Raw genomic sequence first — 16,836 nt, 5'->3', positions numbered from 1 at the left:
TTCTCATGAAAAATCCATAGGTACGGGAATACCATCTTTTAACGTTATGCCTTTATATGGAAAGATAACCAGGTCTTCTGCATAAAGAATTTATAGAAATTAAATCCAGTTAACATTTAGTGGATCCAGTAACAGCCCTAAGTAGGCTCTCTAAGTTAAGTGATATTACAAATGATAATAAGCCTTTCAGAATGAACTAGCCAAAAGTTTAATATTTTCAAAGGCTATCTTTTCCTTAGGCTGGAAAGTAGCTGTAGACAGATCTTTGAGAACAATTTGTAGGAGACAGATCCCTTTTAAGCTCTAGTATACATACAAATAAAATTAAATCTAGCATATATATTTGAATTTTTGTGCCACTGTCTTACCAGAAAATATGATTTATTTTTTATTTTTATTTTTATTTTTTTTTGAGATGGCATCTCGCTCTGTCTCCCAGGCTGGAGTGCAGTGGCTTGATCTCAGCTCACTGCAACCTCTGTCTCCCAGGTTCAAGCGATTCTCCCACCTCACCCTCCTGAGTAGCTGGGATTACAGGTGTGTGCCACCACACCCAGCTAATTTTTGTATTTTTAGTAGAGATGGGGTTTCACCATGTTGGCCAGGCTGGTCTTGAACTCCTGACCTCAGGTGATCTGCCCGCCTCGGCCTCCCACAGTGCTGGGGTTATGGCTGTGAGCCACCGAGCCCGGTCTATTCTTTTTTTGTTTTTTTTTTTTTGAGACCGAGTCTCGCTCTGTTGCCCGGGCTGGAGTGCAGTGGCGTCATCTCAGCTCCCTGCAAGCTCCGCCTCCCAGATTCACGCCATTCTCCTGTCTCAGCCTCCTGAGTATCTGGGACTACAGGAGCCCACCACCATGCCTGGCTAATTTTTTTGTATTTTTTAGTGGAGACGGGGTTTCAGTGTGTTAGCCAGGATGGTCTCGATCTCCTGACCTCATGATCCGCCCGCCTCGGCCTCCCAAAGTGCCGGGATTACAGGAGTGAACCAATTTATTTGAAAAGTTTTTAAAAATACTAAAATATGTTTTATCTAAGTATAAAAGTAACATATGCTCCCTATAAACAAATAAAGCAGAAATTAACTATCTGTAATCATACAATTGAAAGGTAGAACCACTGTAACCATTTTGGTTTGTGTCTTTCAGTGTTTTTTTTTTGTTGTCATTGTTTCAATTTGAGACAGAGTCTCCATTGCCCAGGCTGGAATGCAGTGGCTTTATCTCCACCCACTGCAACCTCCACCTCCTTGGTTCAAGCGATTCTCCTGCCTAAGCCTCCTGAGTAGCTGGGATTACAGGCAGGTGTCACCATGCTCAGCTAATTTTTTGTATTTTTAGTAGAGACAGGGTTTTGCTATGTTGGCCAGGCTGGTCTTGAACTCCTGGCCTCAAGTGGTCCGCCTGCCTTGGCTTCCCAAAGTGCTGGGATTACAGGAATGAGCCACCGCACCCAGCTGCATTTTTTTTTTTTTTTTGCTCATAGACACATTTTAAAATTGAAATGTAAAAATTTGGATTATATGGTGCATGAACTGTTTTACTTAACATTTCATTAGCATTTCCCCATATTTCTATTGTAACAAATGACCACAAACAGTGGCTTAGAACAACATGAATTTACTGTCTCACAATTCTGGATATCAGAAGTCCAGAATCCGTCTCACTGAGCTCAAGTCAAAGTTTCAGCAGGGTTGTCTCCTTCTGGAGGCTGTGTGGAGAGAATCAGTTTCCTTTTGTTTTTCAGTTTCTACAGGCCACCTGCGTTCCTTGGCTCCTGACTTCTTCCTCAAATTATCTCAACCTCTTGATTGCTTTCTTTTTTCTTTTTTTTTTTGAGATGGAGTCTCTGTCACCCAGGCTGGAGTGCAGTGGCACAGTCTTGGCTCACTGCAACCTCTCCCTCCTGGGTTCAAGTGATTCTCCTGCCTCAGCCTTCCGGGTAGCTAGGATTACAGGTGCCCACCACCATACCTAGCTAATTTTTGTATTTTTTGTAGAGACGGGGTTTCACCATGTTGGCCAGGCTGGTCTTGAACGCCTGACTTCAGGTGATCTGCCTGCCTTGGCCTCCCACAGTGCTGGGATTACAGGTGTGAGCCACTGTGCCCAGCCAGCCTGTTGTTTTCATCATCACATCTATTACTACGTGTTGTCATCTCCTGCCTCTCTCTTATAGAGACTCTTGTAATGACACCTGGCCCACCTGGATCATCGAGGATACTGTCTCAGTGCCTTCATTTAGTCACAGCTGCAAAGTTCCTTTGGCCTATATGCTTTTGTGTATAAAGTAACATTCCCAGGTTCTAGGAATTAGGATGTGGGCATCTTTGTGGGGACCATTGTTCAGCCTACTGCAGGAGGAGCATTTGAAATTGCTGCATGGCATTCTGTGGTGTGCATGAACCATCATTATTTAGCCAGTCTCCTTGTTTATGCACATTCAGATGGTCTCCAGCTTTTCCTGCTCATAATCTTGCAGTGTGTATCTTTGGACATAAAGCCTTATGTGCTTCCAGATTCATACTTCTTGGATTGAATCCCTAGGGGAGATTTTAGAAAAGCAGGCGACCTGCCTCTGAAGAGTGTGGCCTCTGGAGCCAGGCTGACCACCTGCGTTCTCAGCCCAGCTGTTCTACTTGCTGGTGTTGTGGCCCCAGGCAAGTTGCTTAGCTACTCTGGGTCTCAGTTCTCATCTGAAAATGGGGGTAGTAACGGGTTGTTGGGAGGATTAAATGAGTTAATATTTGCAGACTACTTAGAATGGCACCTGCTACATCATAAATGCTCAGTGAGTGTTTTTCTTATTTTGGATTTGTTAGACAAAAAGTTTTTAATGTTCATTTTTAAGCGTTTTAATACATATGTGAAAATTGCCATTCTAAAAGGTTTTTTTTTTTAATATTCACCAGCAACGTATGAGAGTACTTATTTTATTGGATTTGTTAACTTAATAAACATAATTTTTATTCTAGAGGGGGTGCCTCAGTTTTTTCTGTCAAAATGTTACTTGATTTGTTTAATGTAAATCATAGAAACGCAGGTTAATGTTAGCAGAAATTTACCATGAATCTTTTCAGGAATTCTGTCAATTTCCTAGAATGAGATATGCTTTTAGTTTCCCTTTAACTAGCTCAGTCCCATCTTTAGATGTCCTTCTACGTAACAACTGATGAGTGTAAATCTGTCTGACAAGGCGTGTGGTCTGGTTATGTATGCAGTGATCAGCACTGACTGAATCTGAATAAGAGGCTTAGAATGTGCCTGTCACCACATTTAAAATAGCCCAGCCTCATGCGTCCTTGGCAGGTGAGGCTAAATAAAGAACTTATTTTTTCTGCCTGTTTTGGAGACAGGCTGAGCCTAACAGGAAGGTTGCATGAACAGTATGAAACCATTTTTTCTCTAAAGCATTTGGGAGTAAATTGCAGACTTGATACTCCATTATCCCCCGGTGTTTTAGTGGGTGTATCTTCCAAGCAAGGACCTTCTTACATAATCACAGCACAGTTGTCAAAATCAGGAAATTAGTCTTGATACATCACTACCATCTGATCCACGGGCAGGCTTACTTGGGTTTTGCCAGTTGTCCCTGAGTGCCTGTTAGAGCAGATGGATCCAGTTTGGATTCATGAGTTGCATTGACTCTGGAGTCTCCTTCAATCTGGGGCAGTAGCTCAGTCATTCTTGCCTTTCATTATCTTGGTGCTTAGGAAAATTCTAGGCCAGTTGATTCTGTAGAATGTCTCTCCATTTGGGTTGGTCTGATGTTTCTCATGATTTGATTTCAGGTTGTGCATCTTTGTCAGGAACCTCCCAGAAGTGATGCCGGCTCTTCTCAGTGCATCTGCTCTCGTAGACCTGGCTCCGTGTGTCCCATTACTGCTTCCCTTGGACAACTTGGTGGAGCTTCTCCACTGTAAAATGACTTTTCCCTTTGAAAAGAGAGATTTTGTTGGCAGTTAGGCATTTTGAGATGATGTAAATATCGCATTCTTTTTCAAACTTCATGTCATTGTGGACTCCTGTTTTCCTGTTTTATTCCACGGGTTGGGATCTGTTATTATTTATTGTGATGCTCAGATTGTCCCGGATTTTGTTAGTGGGGGCCCCTCCAAACTGGCTTCCGTGTTCCTTGGACACTTCCCCATCATTCTGTGAGCCTTTCCTCATTGAGTGACACTGTTCCAAACCCATCTTGTTCTTACCGTACCCAGACTGGAACTAGCTCTTTGTCCAAAGAGCCTAGGTTCTTTTAGTGGAGAGTGATATTTAGAACCAATTGTGGGCACTAGGTGGGCTCCTTGCTGTTGGGATTTCACTGCTGCCACACCCTTTTGGAGATAGCTAGGAAATGTGTGTAGCACGTACACGTGCACTTAGATTTCTTTCTTTCTACATCTGTTAGTCTGTGTATTGAAAACCTAAAATTCAGACCAGCATTTATCATTTTATTCTGATACTGAATGGTTCATTTATTTTTTCTCTTTCATATTTCTAACTTTCTTCTCTGACAGTAAGAAAGCTGCATCCCATTATATGTAAAATATTTATTTGATCAAACAGTTTTACCTTCACTGCTATCACCCCACTGCCTGCCTGATGCCTTCTTCACTTGCCAGGCTCTGACCCCCTCACCTGGTGCCTCTCCCTTCACATACCTTCCTCACTCCGCTCAGACTCTTAAGACCCTGTAGTGGGCTTCTGCCATTCTCCCATGAACACCTGCCTTCTTGTCTTCAGCAGAATTCTTCAGGAAGGGAAGAAGAAAAGGCAGAGTTAGCACTCTTTAGAAAGTGCTTTTCTTGGGCTGGGCGCAGTGGCTCACGCCTGTAATCCCAGCACTTTGGGAGGCTGAGGCAGGTGCTGGATCACCTGAGGTCAGGAGTTCGAGACCAGCCTGGCCAGCATGGCAAAATCCTGTCTCTACTAAAAATACAAAAATTAGCTGGGTGTGGTGGTGTGTGCCGGTAATTCCAGCTACTCAGGAGGCTGAGGCAGGAGAATCGCTTCAACTGGGAGTTGGAGGTTGCAGTGAGCAGAGGTCATGCCATTGCACTCCAGCCTGGGCAGCAAAGTGAGACTCCATCTAAAAAGAAGAAAACAGTGCTTTTCCTTAGGTTTGTGTGTCTGTATCTGTGTATGCATGCTCTGTCTGCCTGTCCTGCTGCTGCTTGTCTGCTTACCTCTCAGTGGTGAGCCCATCTTGGGAAGTGTGCCCATCGGGTTTGCATTGTATAGTGAGAACCAGGAGGGACCATTCGTCACAGCTGAATAGATGTATTAGACCCTGGAAAGTGCAGTCTGTGCTTGCAAAGCCTCACTGACTTGGCTAGTGAGTCCGTGGGGACAAGATCTCTTTCGGCCCAGGCCAGACATAGTGGCTCATGCCTATAATCCCAACACTCTGAGAGGCTGAGGCAGGAGGATATCTTGAGCCTGGGAGTTTGAGACCAGCCTGGGCAACATGGTGAGACCCCCATCTCTACAAAAAAAAAAAAAAAAAAAATTAGCTGGACATAGTGGCGCTATTGTAGTCCCTGCAACTTGGTAGGCTGAGATAGGAGGATCACTTGAGCCTCAGAGGTTGACGCTGCGATGAACCGTGATTGTGCCACTGTCCTCCAGCCTGGGTGACCAAGCGGGACCCTGTCTCAAAAAAAAAAAAAAATAGGCCCAGGAGTTCGGGGGTTGGTAATAAGCTCAGCCTTGGGGACCCCAGTCCCTCTGCCATCATTTACTGGTCTCTTGCCCCTGTTATGGCATTTTTGTTTTCCTGAAAGGAAATTTATATTTTGAAACCACCTTATTCTAGGATTGGGAAACTATAGAAACCTCAGGATCTGTTGCCATATTTTTTGAGCCATAAATCCTTTGAAATAGTCTTGATAGAGCCTGGATTTTAGCTCACCTTTTAGGAACGCAAGCAAGTCCACGAGATCCAAACACAGCAAGGGGGTGTGTCCTTGTCCCTGTCATTTCCAGCCTCATCATTCATCCCCATGGGATTTTTACACTTGAAGGCACCTTCCTTCCAGCCACTGGTGGCTTGGTGACTAGAGCAGGTGGGCTGGAGTTGACAGGCTTGGTAAGGTACAGTCTGGCGGCCAGGCTCACCCGCTCACTAGTGTGGCCCTTTTCTGGAAGGGGCCAGTTACTAAGCTAGTGGTCTCTGTCTCTTCAGCTTGCCCACCTTCCTTTTGCAAATTATTTCCCACTGATTTTGGTTTCCTTCTGACTTTCCTGTGCCCTCTGTCTTTTGCCATCTCTGAAAGAAAAGGTACTGGATTGCCCGGGATTCTGCCCTAAGCCGTGCCCTTGACCCTGAGGCTCATCCTAAATTGAACATGCTCAGAGCTCAGCTCCTGCTGGTGTCTCCCAAGTCAGCTTTCCTGCTGTCTTCCCCATCTCAATTAGGGGCAAGCGCCACTGGTCCAGTTGGGCAACCAGCCTTGGTGTTGCCTTGAATCCTCACTTGTGTGCCCCCACATCTGGTGGACAGCACATCTGTCACTTCTGCTTTCATATCTGTAATGTCATCGCCTCTTATCACCTCCCCTGCCTGCCCTGGTCCAAGCCAGCATCTTCTCTCCCTTGGCTCTTGTACAGAAGTCCTCCAGATGCTCCCTGCCTCAGGCTGTGCCCCCTTCCACACCGAAGCCAGAGCGATCTGGCTAAAACACAAGCCACACGTGCTCAGGACTGCCTCATGCTTTCTCTTCCCAGTCAGAATCAAAGCTGAAGTCCTTTCTGTGACCTGCAGGCCTTCCCTGGGCTGTCTCCCGGTTTCCTCAGATTTCATCTTTGGCTTTCCCTTGCCTCCCGCTGGCCTCTTTGCCTTTCTTTCCTCACACACAACAGGAGTGGTCCTTGCCCCAGGGCCTTTTCACTTGCTTTCCCACTGCCTGGATCCTGTTTCCCCAGACCCTTGGCCAGCTTCCTGCATCCTTCAGGCCTTCACTGAAAAGACCCCTTCTCAGCAGCTGCTGTAGGTAGTGCTGTAGCAGAAAGCCAGCCCTCTCCTGACTTGTCATATTCCTTTTCTTTGTGTTTTCTTATTTATTTATTATTATTATTGTTATTTTGAGATGGAGTTTTGCTCTTGTTGCCCAGGCTGGAGTGTAGTGGCACGATCTCAACTCACTGCAACCTCTGCCTCCTGGGTTCAAGTGATTCTTCTGCCTGAGCCTACTGAGTAGCTGGAGCTACAGGCGCCTGTCGCCACGCACGACTAATTTTTTTGTTTTTAGTAGAGGTGGGGTTTCACCATTTTGACCAGGATGGTCTCGAACTGCTGGCCTCAGGTGATCCACCCGCCTTGGCCTCCCAAAGTGCTGAGATTACAGGTGTGACCCGTCATGCCCAGCTGTTTTCTCTCCTTCCCAAATGTAGTTTTTATCACCAGCTAAATACTATATGTTTTACTTGTCTTAGTTATGGTCTGTCTCCCTGCACTGGAAGGTAAGCTCCGTGAGATCAGAGATTTCGATGGTATTTTGTTCATTACTCTATCCCTACTCCTAGAACAGTGCCTGGCTTTTAGTAGTTTCTCACTAGATGAGTTGGATGGGTGAACACAGGAGCTCAGCAGTCTCGTCCTTGGGCTGTGTTTTATCTCTGTGCTCTTCACTGCCGTTGGATGGAAGAGGTCCGTATTTCCGGTTGTTGGCTGGGGTGTACCTGCTTGAGGTCCTCTCCTCCCCCCTCATCTTTCAGCCTCGCTAGACGGACACCTCCTTGCCTCCCTCCTCAGGCTGGGCAGTGCTGATCCTTGTGCACATCTGTGTCTTCCTGTGGTTCCAGCGTTGGCACGCTTGGGATGCTCTGCTCCTCCCTCCCTCACGCCCATCTTTCAGTGCTACTGAGCTCAGATTTTTCCAGAGCTGCTGCAGTGCCCCCTCCCCAGCAGAAGCCGCCTCTTCACAGCCCGGAGAGAACTGTGTGTCAGTTCAGCGTCTGTGGCCTGGATGCCTGCCTCTCCTTTCACATTTTCATTTCCTGCATTTTGTTTATTTGTCCTTAAATTTAACTAGATCACACTTGGAAGGTTGTGCCCTGACTAGCTAATAGTCCGTGTTTGTTCTGTAGTACCTGATAGTATCTTAACTTGGTAAGTATTCTAAAATTGCCTGATCTAATGAATGAGTTAAGGTAAAATGTCTTATGATAATAATTGCCTTCTCTGTTTTCCACAAACCCCACATTTATTATTATTTTTAATTTGGGGAAGAACTGATTACCTTAGAGAGTTTTTTTCATTTATTTATTTATTTTTTCTGAGACAGAGTCTCGCTGTCACCCAGGCGGGACTGCTGCAGTGTCCCAATCTCAGCTCACTGCAACCTCTGTCTCCTGGGTTCAAACGATTATCCTGCCTCACCCTCCCGAGTAGTTGGGATTACAGGCATGCACCACAATGCCCAACTAATTTTTGTATTTTTTTTTTTTTGGTTGGTTGGTTTGTTTTTGGTAGATATGGGGTTTCACCATGTTGGCCAGGCTGGTCTCCAACTCCTGGCCTCAAGTGATCCGCCCGCCTCAGCCTCCTAAAGTGGAATCACACCCAGGATTACAGGTGTGAGCCACCGCGCCTGGCCTTTTTTTCATTTGAAAACTGCCAAACCCTTTCTTTCCATTTCTTTTAAAGGCAAGTACCTGCCTAAGTTCTAAGAGAACATCAGCCATCTGTTCTGCATGGGCTGTGTTAAAATTTCTTACCTAAGAGTCTTTACCTTTGAGTGAATTATTTTAGAACAGGTTGAATTAAAGTTGATTTAACCCAGTTAGGTCTAAGATTTTCTCACTACTATTACTTACTTATATTTGTGTTATATGGAGCCCACGTGTGTCATAGATTCTTTAGCTTGAGGCAGAAGAGTTTTAAGAGGCTTTTTTGTTTGTTTGTTTGTTTTTTAAGTGGAGACAGAGTCTCACTGTGTCACCCAGGCTGGAATGTAATGGTGCACTCTTGGCCCACTGCAACCCTTCAGGCTTAAGCAATCTTCCTGAGTAGCTGGGACTATAGGCGCGCCACCATGCCTAGCTAATTTTTAATGTTTTTTTTTGTAGAGATGAGGTTTCTCCACGTTGCCCAGGCTGGTCTCAAACCCCTGGGCTCAAATGATTGTTCCTTCCTTTTTAACAACAACAACAAAAAGCCTGCCTTGAGTGAGGAACGCATTTAATAAATATCTTTTAAATATATATTCATTTACTGTGATATGAGAACTGTTATTACTGGCTTTTATCTTCTTTGGCCAGTAGTCTTTAATTAAGCTAGATACATGCTTCATGTCATTATTTTCTTTGGTACTCCATTGCTGGATGTATCAAGCATAAAGAAACTAAGAAGTAGGGGCTTACTCCTGAGCAAACTTCTGTCAAACCTGTTAGGGTGGCTTTAGGTGCCCTCTGCTTTTCTGATCTTTCTGTTTGGCTCTTTGTTTTTGCTCTTGCAGTTGGCATTGTTATTGTTGTTCTTGTCGAGGTGGATGTAACTGCTTTAAACTTTCACTCATCTCTGATGAGTTCCACGCCCCTTAGTTGCCAGTGCCAGTGCCAGAGATGGGCTTGTTTTTCAGGATCAGTTGTTAGTACAGCAGTGAAAGTCCCTCTTTAGTAAAAGTAAAAACGTTTTTTGGATATTTTAACCCCTCACGGTACTTTATCAATGTTTTTCTACTCGTAGAAGCACATATTGATATTTCCAGAAACCAAAAACTCAGAAGCACCAGTTTCTGCCAGAAGAATGAGTTTTACAGCTTGAAGTACCTTTCGTAATAGATGACTTAACTCCTTGTCCTTAATGTTTTCTTTTTAAAAACAAGTAGTGGGCGGACATGGCGGCTCATGCCTGTAATCTCAACACTTTGGGAGGCCAAGGTGGCTGGATCACCTGAGTTTGAGACCAGCCTGGACAAAATGCCGAGACCGCTTCTCTATATTAAAATCCAAAAATTAGCTGGGTGTGGTGATGCATGCCTATAGTCCCAGCTACTCGGGAGGCTGAGGCGGGCGGATTGCTTGAGCCCAGGAAGTTGAGGCTGCAGTGAACTGTGCAGAGATTGCGCCACCCACTCCAGCCTGGGTGTCAGAGTGAGACCCTTCCTCAAAAAAAAAAAAAAAAAAAAAATAATAATAATAATAATAAAATCCTAAGTAGCACTGGAAGGCCTCTCTTGCTTCATTTACCCATCCCCTACCCTGCTGGATTATTTAGGCCCCGGGTATGGTCTGTGCAACTGTTTTTCTGGTTATGCTACAGCCAGCATTGTTCTTTACTATCGCTCTGTTTTCATTGTGAAGAATGGCAGTTTTTCTTACAATTCAGATGTTTTGGAAGATATCTGTGCGCATGCTTAATTTAATATTCAGATGACATTTTTCTTTAGCGGTAGTTTCCCTCACAAACTGTCTTCTCATGTCACTCCAGTAAAGAGATAATCTGGTTTTATAACACATTTAGCAGGTTACATTTCTTTAAGTGTGAGGTTTCAGGTAAAATAAATTTCAGGACAGTAAACCCTTTTATGCTCTTTTCATAGAATTGGTAGAAAATATTTCAAAATCTGTAATATTAAAGCATAGTGTTTCTTAAAGAAGGTGTTAAATATCACTGATACGGAAATTACTGTTAGGTATTAATGTTACAGCAGAAAGTAAGGCTTTATACCAAGCTTTTGCCTGAAAAATTGATGAAATTTGTGGGAAGTGAAAGTGCCAACTGGGGAAATGCTCTGGGGATTGAGTTGCAAATGATAGGAAATACAGAATCTGAAACAGAACAAAGGATCATCCTGATTCCTCCTTCTCTTTGGCTGCTAGAATGCTCAGGTCCAGTGTGCTTAATATTTTTGGTGTTATTTTGTTATCCTTAGTTTTTTCCATTTTTCTCATTTATTTTATTGTTTTATTTTTGCAGCTGCCTAAAAAAAATTTTCCTGTGAAAGCAGTGAGTAATAAGTAAATAAAAATGAAATAATATGTTTCATGGTTGTATGGCACATTAATTTGTCTTAAAACCAGGATATCTCTTTTACCCTCTTATTTATTTTATTATTTTATTATTTTAGACATAGGGTCTCACTTTGTTGCGCAGGCTGGACTCAGACTCCTGGGCTCAAGTGATCTTCCCACCTCAGCCTCCCAAGTAGCTGATCTACAGGCACCTGCCACCTTGCCTGGCTGACCCACTTGTTTAAATTATAAATACAACTAAATCATACCTGGCTATGTCAGTTTGCTACTAATGTCTGTGTGCACTGTTTTTTGTTTCATAGATTGGCTCACAGTGGTTGATTGATCAACCCCGTTGGACGTTGGTTCTGTGGTACAAATGGAGTACAGGACTCAGTCGTCACGGCCTGAGTGAGAGAAGCCTTATTTCCAAGATGGAGAAGAAGCGGAGAAAGAAATGAAAGCCTCTCTTCAGGCTGAACCACAAAAGGCCATGGGATTTAACTTTTATTTACGTTGGACAAGACTGTAAGATGGCTGATCAGTAATGTTGCAGCTTTTAGCTGAAACAAAAATTCACTTCTAATCAAGAAGAAAAAAGTGTGATTTGAATATATGCAATTTTATGATCATATTCGCTTGTGACCATGAAGCTTGTCAACATCTGGCTGCTTCTGCTCGTGGTTTTGCTCTGTGGGAAGAAACATCTGGGCGACAGACTGGAAAAGAAATCTTTTGAAAAGGCCCCATGCCCTGGCTGTTCCCACCTGACTTTGAAGGTGGAATTCTCATCAACAGTTGTGGAATATGGTAATGATGTTGTCTTAAGTATTAGGAACTCCCATCCTATTTTTTTTAAAGCTTAGTTAATATAAAATTAGCTATTGCTGAATAATATGTTCCTCTTTTCTACAGTAAATTTCTTTCTTTTCTTTTCTTTTTTTTTTTTTTTTTTGAGACAGAGTCTCACTCTGTCACCCAGGCTGGAGTGCAGTGGCATGATCTCGGCTCACTGTAACCTCCACCTCCTGGATTCAAGCAATTCTCATGCCTCAGCCTTCCAAGTAGCTGGGATTATAGGTGCCTGCCACTGTCCCTGGCTAATTTTTTGTTTTGTTTTGTTTTGTTTTTGAGATGGAGTCTCACTCTGTTGCTGAGGCTGGAGTGCAATGGCACGATCTTGGTTCACTGCAACTTCCACCTCCCAGGTTCAAGCAGTTCTCCTGCCTCAGCCTCCTGAGCAGCTGGGACTACAGGCACCTGCCACAACTCCCAGTTAATTTTTTCTATTTTTAGTAGAGATGGGGTTTCACCACATTGGCCAGGCTGGTCTCGAGCTCCTGACCTCGCGATCCGCCTGCCTTGGCCTCCCAGAGTGTTGGGACTACAGGCATGAACCATCGTGCCAGGCCTTTTTTATTTTTATTTTTATTTTTATTTTTAGTAGAGACGGGGTTTCAGCATGTTAGCCAGGCTGGTCTTGAACTCCTGACCTCAAGTGATCACCCTCCTTGGCCTCCCAAAGTGCTGGGATTACAGGCATGAGCCACCGTGCCTGGCCTTCTGTAGTAAATTTCCAATGGGTTGAGTGCACAGCACATGAATGTTAACTTTGCTTAAGTTTGTTTTCCCAGTAGAGTAAGCTTATATGATAAAAGGAAATTGACATGAATTATTTACCTACACCTTCTTTTCTTTTTCTTTTGGAGACAGAGTTTTGCTCTTGTCGCCCAGGCTGGAGTGCAGTGGTGCCATCTCAGCTCATTGCAGCCTTGGCCTCCCAGGCACAAGTGGTCTCCCACTTCAGCCTCCTGAGTAGCTGGGACTACAGGCACCTGCCACCATGCCCAGCTAATTTTTTTATTTTTGTTTTTCTTTTTTTTTTTTTTGAGATGGAGATTCACTCTTGTTGCCCAGGCTGGAGTGCAATGGCACCATCTCAGCTCACCGCAACCTCCACCTCCCAGGTTCAAGCGATTCTCCTGCCTCAGCCTCCGGAGTAGCTGGGATTACAGGCATGCGCCACCATGCCCGGCTAATTTTGTCTTTTTAGTAGAGACTGCGTTTCTCCATGTTGGTCAGGCTGGTCTTGCACTCTTGACCTCAGGTGATCCTCCTGCATTGGCCTCCCAAAGTGTTGGGATTACAGGCATAAGCCACTGTGCCCGGCCTGCCCAGCTAATTTTTTTATTTTTTGTTTCACCATGTTGCCCAGGCTGGTCTTAAACTCCTGAGCTCAAGCATTCCACCCACTTCGACCTCCCAGAATGCTGAGATTACAGGCATGAGCCACTGTGCCCAGCCTACACCTTGATTCTTTGGAACAGGTGCCATTGTAATTGGTGAAGGTGGGGAGCTGGGAGGTGCAGAATGTTTATGTTCTAAAGTTTGAGTGACCAGATGTGAAGAACTGAGCAAATAGTCTCACATAATCCACTCTGGAATTTTGTTACTGTTTTCGTTTTAAGAAACACTAACTGAGCATTCAGTTCTCTGAATTTCTTTTTCCTACTTGATAAAAATTATATACATTTCTTTGTTGTGTATTCAAACTTCTGTAGGTATTTGCTTTTTAAAAAAATATCACAGGTATCTGGTTTCGAATGATGTATTCTTTGTGGTTAGGTGATTCATAGAGATCTTTTTTTTTTTTTTTTTTGAGACGGAGGCTTGCTCTGTCACCAGGCGGGAGTGCAGTGGTGCGATCTCTGCTTATTGCAATCTCCGCCTCCCAGGTTCAAGTGATTCTCCTGCCTTAGCCTCCCAGGATTATAGGCGCCCACCACCACACCCAGCTAATTTTTTGTATTTTTAGTAGAGATGGGGTTTCACTATGTTGGCCAGGCTGGTCTCAAACTCCTCACTTCGTAATCTGCCCGCGTCAGCCTCCCAAAGTGCTGGGATTACAGGCGTGAGCCACCGCGCCCAGCCCCATATAGATCATTTTTCCTCAAAGCTCCGCAGACAGCTGTCTAGGTACTTAAACTAGTCTTTGTGTTTTCTCTCGTCTGCTGTGGGCTTTAAGATAACTTTTCTTTTGCTAGATTTTAGATTAGATACAATATAGTATATGTTATAATGTATGTGCGTAAATCTTATTTTTGTTTGTGGTGATTGGTTTCAGAATATATTGTGGCTTTCAATGGATACTTTACAGCCAAAGCTAGAAATTCATTTATTTCAAGTGCCCTGAAGAGCAGTGAAGTAGACAATTGGAGAATTATACCTCGAAACAATCCATCCAGTGACTACCCTAGTGATTTTGAGGTGATTCAGATAAAAGAAAAACAGAAAGCGGGGCTACTAACACTTGAAGATCATCCAAACATCAAACGGGTCACGCCCCAACGAAAAGTCTTTCGTTCCCTCAAGTATGCTGAATGTGAGTATTGTGACTGTAGGCAAATTTCTCTCTCTGCTGTTTACTTTGAAAATCTCAAACTGCAGAGTAGTTGAAAAATAGTACAGTGAGTATCCGCATCCTTCCATCTAGTTTGCTAGTTGTGAACATTTTCCTGGTAGGAATTTTTTAGTTTAGTTTTGTTTAGTGTGCAGGGTCGGTGTTGGGGGGGCGGAATTATTTTTTAAAAAGAGTCTTCGTGCTGTTCTGGTAGAAGAAAATCTGAGGGTTTGTAGTAGTAGATGGTAGTGATCTTTGTTTCTGTTGGAAGTGATTTTCGCCAGCTTCATCTCAAAGCCTTCAGACTTCAAGGCTGCGGCCGCCTTCTCGTGCTGAAAGACGCGTCCTTGTGTCTGCTTCTTCCTTGCATTTCGCTTCTCTCAGTGTGTGTTTTCTTTTTTCTTTTCCTTTTTATTTATTTATTTTTTTGAGACGGAGTTTCGCTCTTGTTGCCCAGGCTGGAGTGCAGTGGCGCGATCTCGGCTCACCTCAACCTCCACCTCCCAGGTTCAAGTGATTCTCCTGCCTTAGCCTCCCAAGTAGCGGGGATTACAGGCATACGCCACCATGCCTGGCTAATTTTGTATTTTTAGTAGAGACGGGTTTTCTCCATATTGGTCAGGCTGGTCTTGAACTCCTGACCTCAAGTGATCTGCCTGCCTCAGCCTCCCAAAGTGCTGGGATTACAGGCGTGAGCCACCGCACCCAGCCCCATTTTTAAAGGCACTCTTGCGAAACATGTTTTCCTGGGGTTTCGTTTTGTTTTTCTCAAAGCCTCCTGACCAGGAATGGTCATGCATCAGCTGGGTTCGTTTAAGTCATCAGCTGTGTGGGTGTGAGCATGGAAGCAACTTGGCTTTTCCTTTTCTTCTCCAGGGCTTAGTCTTTCCTACTTCATTACAATTGGGCTTGTCAAAATAGAGTTTAGTCTCAAATAGTAAATTGCATATTTATTAAATGATATTTTCCAAAGATATGTATTACCAAAGGAAAAGGGTTTTTTTTTCCTGTTTATCTTAAATCAGGTTAACAAATTGCTAGTTCTGTTATTATTTACAATCATTTCTTTCATCAGAAGGAAGAAGAAATTAAAATTTTACTCTTCTTTGTCTATCATATTTTAGGCCTAAGAGCCTCTGAGGTTTTGCTGCATTAAACACACACACAAACACACACACACTCACACACACGAAGAGAAGTTTAATTTTCATAGTAAAACCAGGTGTAAACTTAAGGCGTCTGACTTTTTCAGAGCCTTTTCTGCTACTCCAGATGTTATGTATTATTCTCCTTAAAAAGCAGTAACACTTCAAAATAATCCAGGAAGATAAAAGCCAATCAAACCTGATACGGTTAGCCAAATGTATACATTGCGGTATTTTAGTTGATTTATTTTTTACTTCAGTTATCTTAAAGAGCTCTAGAATGCTTTAGGAGACACGGAGTTGCCTAATTTTAGCACAAGAATCCTAGACTCTCTGGAGATGGGATTCCCATGGACACCATCTCCACTGCGTGTGTTCCGGGTGCCTGACACCCCTGTGAGGGGAGACTTGCCCACTGCGTGCCCATGCCCCTTGAAGTTAGCTGTGACCTTCAGCAGTAAGCGTCTTTTCCATCTTGAAGCCTCAGTTTTTCTCATTCATAAAATGGAGATGATACTCCCTACCTCGTGGGGCTGTCATGAAGATAACATGAAATAATGCATACGAAGAAAGCTTAGTAGAGTGTGCAAGATGTTGTAAGTAACCAAATGTTAACAATTTCTATGGCTCTTACTCGTAGAAGGTTTTGCTTTATTTTGGGCTGACACCCTTCTCACTCTGCATCCCACCCATTTGGTTCTATCACATGGGCCATAAGACAAAGCCTATCTGTTTTCTACGTGACAGTAGTTAAAGATATGGTGAAGATAGCTGTCTTTTTGATATTTGAAGATACCCATGGTGTGTCCCTTTTGGCAATTTTTTCTGTCCAGGCTAATCCTCAGTTCTTGCCGTAGTTACTCAGATGACTTGATTTCAAGTCCCCTCATCATTTTAAGTGTTTTCCTTTGAATGTACTAATTTTTCTAAATTGTTTGAAAGCTGTGAAGCCCTGAACTGAGTATAATACTGGAGGTGGAGTCTGGCCTGTGCAGGGTCAAGCAGAGCAGGCCCATTCCTGGTCTCAGTGTTGCTCTTCAGTCAGCACCTGCAGCATTGTCCCATGCTGTTGACTTAAAGATCAGACTCAGCACAGGAATTTCAATTAAGAACCATTTCAGTTGGACTGTGCAAGTATTTACTTACCAGAATTGACGTGACTGTGTGTGTGTCCAGGTCCCTGTACTTAACATGGGTGTAGGTTGGTAAGGCTAGAATAAAAATGACAGTGATTTGCTTTAGAAAGAGAACTGTATTGGTATTACAGATTTTCTCTTCTTAAAACTGATTTGAAATATGACTTGTTCATTATAACATGGTCTTTGAAAGGTAAAGG

At 43.6% G+C, this 16,836-nt stretch overlaps 1 protein-coding gene across 1 annotated transcript in view; it reads left to right on the top strand.

The window, feature by feature from the left end:
* MBTPS1 (membrane bound transcription factor peptidase, site 1) overlaps positions 1-16,836 on the top strand; it is a 63,211-nt gene that overhangs the window by 3,622 nt on the left and 42,753 nt on the right. Inside the window, exons 2-3 of the mRNA XM_031002693.3 lie at positions 11,279-11,765; positions 14,080-14,337. Of these exons, the coding sequence (XP_030858553.3) occupies positions 11,603-11,765; positions 14,080-14,337 (421 nt within the window). The 5' untranslated portion in view covers positions 11,279-11,602. The remainder of the gene's footprint in view (positions 1-11,278; positions 11,766-14,079; positions 14,338-16,836) is intronic.

Source organism: Gorilla gorilla, chromosome 18 (assembly GCF_029281585.2).
Source record: "Gorilla gorilla gorilla isolate KB3781 chromosome 18, NHGRI_mGorGor1-v2.1_pri, whole genome shotgun sequence".
Lineage (NCBI taxonomy): Eukaryota > Metazoa > Chordata > Mammalia > Primates > Hominidae > Gorilla > Gorilla gorilla.
Note: the sequence above shows the minus strand (reverse complement) of the source record. Positions and strands in the feature narration are given on the sequence as shown.